General features: G+C 43.1%; 1 protein-coding gene across 1 annotated transcript; it reads left to right on the forward strand.

Annotated features, from left to right (window-relative positions):
- Window positions 1-803: 803 nt before the first annotated feature.
- On the forward strand, window positions 804-6530 carry rtca (RNA 3'-terminal phosphate cyclase). Its single transcript, XM_053885806.1, has 11 exons — window positions 804-958; window positions 1108-1208; window positions 3293-3436; window positions 3683-3806; window positions 4229-4287; window positions 4347-4488; window positions 4559-4680; window positions 5133-5191; window positions 5307-5401; window positions 6120-6224; window positions 6314-6530. The coding sequence occupies exons 1-11, from the start codon at window positions 914-916 to the stop codon at window positions 6410-6412; spliced, it is 1095 nt and encodes a 364-aa protein (XP_053741781.1). The 5' UTR covers window positions 804-913; the 3' UTR covers window positions 6413-6530.
- The last annotated feature ends 2507 nt before the right edge of the window (window positions 6531-9037 follow it).

A 9037-nucleotide genomic window follows, 5' to 3' on the forward strand; every position in this document is an offset into this window, starting at 1 on the left:
TTGTGCCTTTCTGCTCTCAATTTTTCTGTCAATCCTCCATCGTTCCATCACCGGTGATCCGGCTACAGTTCTCTTGCACAGCACCTAACATTTTTTTTCCTCACTTAGAATCATGATTTGAAACTAATGGGAGACTATCCAAGTTTTACCTTATTCAGAGTGTCAAGTGTCTATATTAAAAAAAAAATGAACAGAGGGCAGACAAAAACAGACAAACATGCAGTCAATGATCTAAAAAAAAGTAACTGTCCCGATTCTTAGCTTCGTTTGAAAAGACTCTTTAAAATTTCTTTTCAAATATTAGGGTGCATGATTAAGTGAAACCCGTATTTTTTTCCAGCACCTAAAAGCAAAAAACATCTTTGAGGATAACAGGAAGGCAGACTTCCACTTTAATTAAACAATCCCTCTTGAAATCAGAGTTGTGATCATGAAAATAGAAGCGCAAGGGGACAGCCCTAATAAAGCACTATATGGATTTGGTGTAATATGTATTTAATATGTGTATATGTATTCAAACCAGGGGAGGGCAACTAACTTTCTTGACTGGTGTGGGAGGCTGGTGAGAAAAAGGAAACACAGCTGTCCTTTAGTGCTGCGCCGATATGCCACGCCCCCTGCCGAGACTTATCCACAAATGACGCTTGATCGTCTACTGTCAATCAACGTTTTGATAGAGTACTTTAAAAAGAAGACAAAAGCGGACAGCCTGGTCATCCTGCTCTAAATGGGTCGATGCGTTTATACTATGTATTTTATTTTGAAGCCAAACGGAAGTGGCCTTCGTTGCGTGCGTGACTTGACTAAGAGAAGTTCCCACATAGGAAGAAGTAACAACAAAGTACCGGCGGCTGCTGCGAGCGCGGAAGAGCCAAGTGAAAGACAAAGTTTGGATTCAGCTTTCCGCGTGAAAATGGAGTCTCCGCCTTTAGAGATGGACGGCAGTGTGATGGAAGGAGTGAGTATAGACACCATGAAGACTGTAATGTGGAGAGAATTTGTACGGAGCTCGGCGCAGCTAATATGCTAACAAGATGCTAAAAGTAGCAGGCGGTCCGGAGCTCACTATTCTCGGCTTTCTCTCTCCCTGGCTGCGGTTCTCCTCAGGGCGGCCAGATACTGAGGCTGTCTGCGGCACTGAGCTGCATCACCGGAATAGCTGTCAAAATCTCCAAAATACGAGCTGGTAGAAGCACACCGGGTCTCAGGTGAGTCAGCAGCTAACTGGCTAGCGTTAGCCTTTTCATCAAAGTTATTGAACTAACGCACAGAACCGTTGTTATTAAAAGAAGGTAAATCAAACCAGTAATTGTTCCCTGCATGTATTAACGGAAGAGCTGCCATGGTTCTGAAATTATAGAGGTCTGCAGCATTATTTTTGGTCAAAAATCATGCTGGACGCTGGTGAAGGGGAACTTTCCTGGACGTTTTCTACTATTAAGAGAGTGATTCAATTTCATTATATTAATCAGCTTTGATTCACACTTTTCACTCATGTTAATGACCTACCTAATATCATTTTAAACCTGGAAGTTGAACAATAAAAAGAACAACGAAAGGCACTTCCATCTATGGAAGTAAAAATTTTAGTCTTGGAAGGTGCATTCGGTCGCATTGCCGTTAAAATATATTTTTTAACAACATAGCAAAGATAATCTGTTTAGAAGAGGCTTCATCTAAAAAATTAACTGTGTTTGCTACAAAACAATGCCTTTGCAATCCATACATCTTTTGGAAATCTGCTTGACATCTGTTCTAGTCAGTGTTAAAATTAAAGTCATAGTAGCATCTGTTGCTATTGCTGATCCAACTGTCTTCAAATTAAACCCTTAGAGCCATAAAATGTTTTTTTTAATCATTCGCAATAAATAATTTATGAAATATATATGACGTAATATATAATATAACATTGTTTACTTAATAAATAACTTTCAATTTGAACTTTAAGATGTTGATAATCACCCTGTCTTAATTCTTGCACCGGCACACTGATTTGCAAATACAATCGATTTGTCTGGATGGAGGATGATGCATTGTTTGTCCATTTGTGAAAGATGAGCTTGAGTTTGTCTGAATACCATGTGTCCATCAAAGAATCATTCATTTCAAAGGTTTATGCATGTTTGTATAGGTGCTAATGTTGATCATACATCTATTTTTTGCTTTGATGTAATACGCTCATTAATTAATGCAACTGTGAATCAACCCTTTATTACACAATTAGTGAATATTTCCAATATCTTTAGCTCTGAGTTGCGTCCATGGCTGTATTTCAGTGTCATTCACATTAACAGTGGTCTGTGATCTGCAAACTAATACTGTTTTACCGTGGAAATTTCGATCCCTTCACCTTCACCTTCTTCTGACGCTTATCCGGGGTCGGGTCGCTGAGGCAGCATTCGGAGCAAGGAAGCCCAAACTTCCCGCTCCGCACAAACCTCCTCCAGCTCTTCCCAGGGGGATCCCGAGGCGTTCCCAGGCCAGACCGGAGACATGAACAGGATCCGAGGTTCGACTATTGGCCAAAGTCTCCTCTCTAGTACCCTGGAATTGACCTTTCCAGGGAGGCTGAGGAGTGTGATCCCCCTGTAGTTGGAACACACCCTCCGGTCCCCCTTCTTAAACAGGGGGGACCACCCTGCCAGTCCAGAGGCACTGTCCCCGACTGCGATGTTGCAGAGACGTGCCAGCCACGACAGCCCTACAACATCCAGGGATTTCAGATACTCAGGACGGATCTCATCCACCCCCGGGGCCCAACCACCGAGGAGTTTGCAAACAACCTCGGTGACTTCGGCCCGGGTGATAAGAGAGTCGTCCGAGTCCTCAGCCCCCGCTTCCTTCTAGGGTCTCCTCAATCCCTCAGTCACGGCGGGATTGAGGAGACCCTCAAAGTATTCTTTCCACCGCCCGACAACATCACCAGTCGAGGTCAGCAGTCTCCCCCCCGCACTGTAAACAGTACTGGTGAGGCACTGCTTCCCCCTTCTGAGGCGGTTTGCCAGAATTTCTTCAAGGTCGACCAATAGTCCTCCTCCATGACCTCTCCGAACTCCTCCCAGGCCCGAGTTTTTGCCTCCAAGACTGCACGGGAAGCGGCACGCTTGGCCTGCCGGTACACGTCAGCTGCCTCAGGAGTCGCACAGACCATCAAGACCCGATAGGACTCCTTCAGCCTGACGGCATCCCTTACTTTCTGTGTCCACCACCGTGTTCGGGGATTGCCGCCACGACAGGCACCGGAGACCTTGCGACCACAACTACGCACATTAAGCCATTTTTTTCCCATCAGGCCTCAGCACTTGAGCGGCCTGCAGCTGGTCTCAGACCTGTGTTCCGGAAGCCTGCAGGGGGCCACAATCAGCTCCACTGACATCAGCTTGGCACCAGGAAAGATTCTGGCTGGCAACCACACAGCTGACACGCAGACAGCAGGGTGAGGCCCTTAAAGTATTTTCAGTCTTCTTAAACCATGGCTGCACAATTAAATTGCTTACTATTGTGAGAGGCTGTCAAGATGATAAACAGGACAGACAAAGGAAGAATATTATCTAAACTCTTCTTTGTAATGAGACTGTGGTGTTGACACACTGTTGCCTGAGGATGCAAAGAGTATAAGAGTATTATAATAATACAACAGACATGTTTCAGTGCTTCACTATGTGCTCTGTGTGTCTGTCAGGAGTGTGTGTCTGCTGCTGCAGGCTGCTCTGCCTTGCACTCTGTACGCTGACGCCGCCTCACAGCTCTGCCTTAAGGGAGGAACCAACGCCGAAATGGCCCCTCAGATCGATTACACCGTGAAGGTCAGAATCACGTCACAGTGGAGTCAATACACAAGCCGCGATTATACACACATTCATATTGATATTTACACTCTGTAGCTTCACTGTTGCCTGTTTATTGTCTTGAAAATGGTTTGTGTTAGTTAATGGAGTCATCAAACATTGACGTTTTTACAGACTTGGTTTTGGGGGGCTTCTGTGCTTGTCTTCTGGAAAGTATTCCATTATTTTATGGCCCAGTATGTACCAGCTCTGCACTTGGATTTGATTGAGGTTGGGTTTAAAAGGCTCAAGAAAGGAGCCATCTATTGAGAGTTGTATGTTCCAACATGCTAACGGGGTTTCTAGGATTTGAACATCACGATCACAGATCAAATAATGGAATGTCTCCAGTCCAGTCGGTCTCAAAACAAATGTATGCAAAGATCTCTGTGTCTCTTCAGGTCTTCAAACCTATTGTGGAAAAATTTGGTGTGAACTTCAACTGCGATATCAAAATGAGGTCAGTGATTTGTGATCCAGCAGAAATGAATATGATCTTACAAGCACGATCTGCATCAGGGGGTTCTACCCAAAAGGCGGAGGGGAAGTGATGGTGACTGTGAATCCGATCAAGGAGCTGCAGCCCATCGTCATGACAGAGAGAGGAAACATCACCAAGATCTACGGCCGAGCATTTGTTGCTGGTGTTCTGCCTTTTAAGGTATTGCTGACCCAGCTCTGTAGAGGAACCATGGGTTGACTAATAAATGTGTGTCACTGTTTGGGTCCAGCTGGCAAAAGATATGTCCGCAGCAGCCGTTCGGACCATCAGGAAAGAGATTAAAGAACTCTACATCAATATCCAGGCGTTGCAGGAGAAGGACAAAGCCTTTGGGAACGGCAATGGAATCATGTAAGCTCCGCCCACTTACAGAAGGAAAGCATTATCACACTCTACTTTCTGACTGGTCATATAATTATCTTTTCTGTCAATGATCAAGTAGTTGTCTTTTCCAGAATGTACAAACGTTTCATCACGTCTATTATATGATTTATTCTGATCCAAATCTTTTGTAAGTAATAATGACAGTACAAGGTATTGTGGGCTCCATGCTATTTCCCCCACCCGCACAATAAAATATATACATAAAAAAACATATATTTTGTTTTCAAACAAAACTTTTTGAAGGTTTTGCTTCTATGAGCTGAGCGCTTACAAGAACAACAAATGTATGTAAAATCATGAGGATGATATCATTCAGTTGGACATTTATTGTCCCAGAAATTGATTTGCATCTCAGAACTGTAGACAGGTTTATCAAAGTCTGCGAACCACATGGCTGACATAACATCATTTGTTCACAGCATCATTGCAGAGTCGTCTACAGGATGCATCTTTGCGGGCTCAGCGCTTGGGAAGAAAGGTGAATACACATATGAGCCACTAGGGGGCAGCAGAACCCAAGTAGCTGTGTGTGCAGCCAGAAGTGTTTTGTGTTAAACAATGTTTATTTATTGACTCTGATGTGCTGGTTTCAGGTGTATATGCAGATAAAATTGGTATTGAAGCTGCTGAGATGTTGCTGAGGAACATCCGACACAACGGCTGTGTGGACGAGTTCCTGCAGGATCAGGTGTGATGATGAAAATGTTTCATTTCATTTCATTGCATTTGCATGAGATTTTCTAATCTAAATCTAATTAATCATATCAATATTGTATCGATGAACAATATAGCGTCTAAAACACAGAGTTGCCTGAATAAATATTTAGTGAATAATAATAATATAATAATCTGACTTTGGGTTGGCTACTGAACAGAAATAGATAAGGGGTGCGTTTTGTCTGTTCTAGATCGGTCTGATAACTGGGATCAAATAAAACATGCTCTGTAAGTTGCTATCTTGCCTCATAAAAAAAATGTTTTGGTATTTTGACGGGTGAATTCCTTCGGAACCATCCACTCTTTTTTTTGACCAAAATACTTATCATAAATGTATATATATATTTTGCTCTCACCGACCATAGTCCCTTTTCTGTCTGATTACTGAACTTTTGTTTTTATTTGTCATTAATATAGTGTTATGGTCATTGTCGCATAATCTGCATTTTATCATTCGCCTGACAGAGGTTCATTGACGGTAATATTTTATTTCGATTTTAGTTCAGTTCTTTATCTGCCATATGAGTTGTACGTGACGCACCAAGAACTATGACATGTGCTCTGACTCCTAAGTGAGCTAACTGGCCTCAGATCTAAGAAGTAGTGCGTCAATTGTTTTAGCTAGTCATACATCCTAACATCTGATGGCTCTTTTAATGTTATTTTTCCTCATCACTGACCTCTCTCAGCTCATCATCTTCATGGCACTGGCAAAGGGAACCTCTCGGATACGGACTGGCCCCGTAACTCTGCACACACAGACGGCCATCCACGTGGCAGAACAGCTGACTCAGGTTCGTCTCTCAAGCCTCCACTCACTTCATTCAACAAAGCTCATCTGCTACTCTTATCAGTATGAACACACTATTTTTGTTTATTTCAGGCAAAATTCACGATTATGAAGTCGGATGATGAGCTAAGCGGCAACCCCACCTACATCATCGAATGTCAAGGTGCCGGAATCACCAACCCCAACCTGTAGATACACACTTGCGCACGTATGCATTCTCTGTAGCTGCTCTACTGTAGATCCTCTCTGCTTTTTGTCTCAGGGTCTTTCTCTTAGTTGTTAATGAATTCAATAAATTTGTTCATGAAAATACTTCTTTCGGTGGCTCTAAATCCCTGTGTCATTTTTAAAGGTTGCCGGTTCAGCTCTTGTTCTGAGTCCATGACTCTTATTAGTGACTGATGGGACTGTGGTGAAGGTTGGATTCCTTCATGGTTTTCTGTTTGTGGGCCAGCAGATTGGCTCTCCATTGAATTGGAGATGGAGCTGAAGATGAGCGTGTAGACAGGGTTAGTAGTCACAACATCTACTTGAAAAAGATGCTGAACATCCTCGTTCAGCCATTAAGGTTCAACACTTCTTGGTCTTCTTGTTATGGTTTCCTTTTGCTCTCTTGTGTTGGTCACTAGCAATGGTTCCCTGAAGGTCACCTGTCTGGAGCCCTGGTGCTGGTCTCCTGCAGGTTCTTGTGTTTCTAACTGGCAGAAGGTTGACAAAATGTCTCCGCCCGAATGAGACCAGTGACCTCTGGGCTTTCTCTGTTGGACTTCCTCGACCTGTTTCCGTGACATCACGGGCACAGTGTCGTGTGGATCGCTCCTCTAACCCATAAACTCAACTGCGGCAGGTGACTGGACGTACAGCAATGTACATGCGTAGATCCCTGTTGTGTTGAAACCCGAGGGGGCTGTAAACTCACACCTGGGTCCCTTCTGGGAGCAGAAGTAACCTGACCTGGGGTCACCTGACACCAGAGTGGTTCGGCCCAGTCCTCGCAGTCTGCTCGCCGTCCTGCACCATGGCAGACGTTGGTGCCTGGATGGTGCACCAGGACGGCCCCCAGATCCAGCAACCCCCTCTTCCTGCGTCAGGGCCAGCTCCAAACCGTGTGTGGATTTCGCTGATCGCAGGTCAGTGTGACATCTTCACTGGGACGTCAACCCTCCGGGACTAGATTCAACTGTGGTTCTAATTATCTGACCCATATATCTGTTGAAGATGATTCTTAAAATGCATGTGACAGATTAGAAATAAGATTTAATTCTGAGTCTGCTAGCATCAAACAAGCCGATACAGTGGTCCAATGCATCGCCTCCGGCTGAGTGTTGTTTGTCCTCTTAATTTGAGAACACATGACTGCATTTGTCGGAGAGCCCAGGTCTATTCAGTTTAATAACCACCGGTTTGTGCCTTAGTCTTGGGTGGAACATGCAGTCCAGATAGAGATTCATTTCTCTGTAACATTGCTGCTAGAATTCTTCTCATCATCATTCAAGCATCTTGAACACATAGCACCCAATACTTTCTCCTTTTTAAGAACCATTTTGAAGTAATGCCCAAGTGTGTCAGTTTATAATGAAGTTGTGGTGTCCATTTAGGTCGACTGAAGCGCTGTCCTTTATATGCAGTTGTGAGTGACAGACTGGGGGGCGTGGTGGATTCAATCACCCGGTCCTCCACTGAGACTTCGGTGTTTGTAATGCTGCTGTGCTGTGATTGTTTAATTCGACCCCCCCTTTTTTGTCTCAGTACTTTACAGATGTAAAGTATTTCTTCAAAGTTTCTCACACTACAAAATATGTATGGTTCACCTCTGTGCATCCAAACATTTTGTTGTGTTGAACTGGGTTTAAATTGGGGGTTGGACTCAATTAAAACAATTTAAATAACACTACAGGTTTTACCATGAATGAATCTTGATTAGCTCTGTTTTCAAATTTCATTTCATTTCAAATCAAATATAAGTTGAATCTCTACACAACTGCTCGAGATAAGACTGTTTACAGCATAAAGAACATTTTTATGCTTCCATCCTGAAGTTTTTGAAACTTCCCAACCATCACTGCAGTCTCATTTAGTCTCCTTCACTGTGGATGTTTTGGTGATGTCAGTATAAAGAAACTTTATACAAGATTGATCTGTGATATTTGGATCTGTTTTTTTTTCTGTCATTAATTCATCAAGATTAATGCTTGAAGGTCCCAGTCCCGGTTTAAATGTGTTCAACCACCCCTATGGTTTCACCATGTAAATTGCCCACTTGTGTTGTATTACTCTCTGACAACTGTTGAATAGAATAACCCATAAGATGACTAAAAGACAATAATTTCCAGAGTGTGTATACGTGTTGGAACTGTCCCTGCCCATATGGAACCATTCCTGCAACTCCTATAAAGATCCGGGTGGGCAGTTTGAGAGTGATAGTAGAACTTGAAACTTCAAACTACAAAATATATTGTGTTATTTCTCAAATTATTCCCAAAAATTGATGTGATTGGATCAACAATAGCTGTTGGCCACCCCCAAGTGTAATCATAAAGAACAAACCTGAGTGGTCCTTTCATACTAGTATAGCTAGAGAGTCTAGTTGCAGACAACAGTTGGTAAGATCGATGGAGACGACCTCTTTGCAGAGACATTTGGTAAAAAAGCAGGAGCTGCAGTAGACTTCATCCCAGGTGCCTGGGAGGCACTTCTGGAGAGAAAATAAAGAACGCACTTTCTCTCTCTCTCTCTCTCGACAGCATATTAAAAACTAAACCAATGAAAACAAGGACACACAGTTCACTTCACATAATTTAATTTTGTGTATTTAAA

This window comes from Synchiropus splendidus, chromosome 1, assembly GCF_027744825.2.
Source record: "Synchiropus splendidus isolate RoL2022-P1 chromosome 1, RoL_Sspl_1.0, whole genome shotgun sequence".
Classification (NCBI taxonomy): domain Eukaryota; kingdom Metazoa; phylum Chordata; class Actinopteri; order Syngnathiformes; family Callionymidae; genus Synchiropus; species Synchiropus splendidus.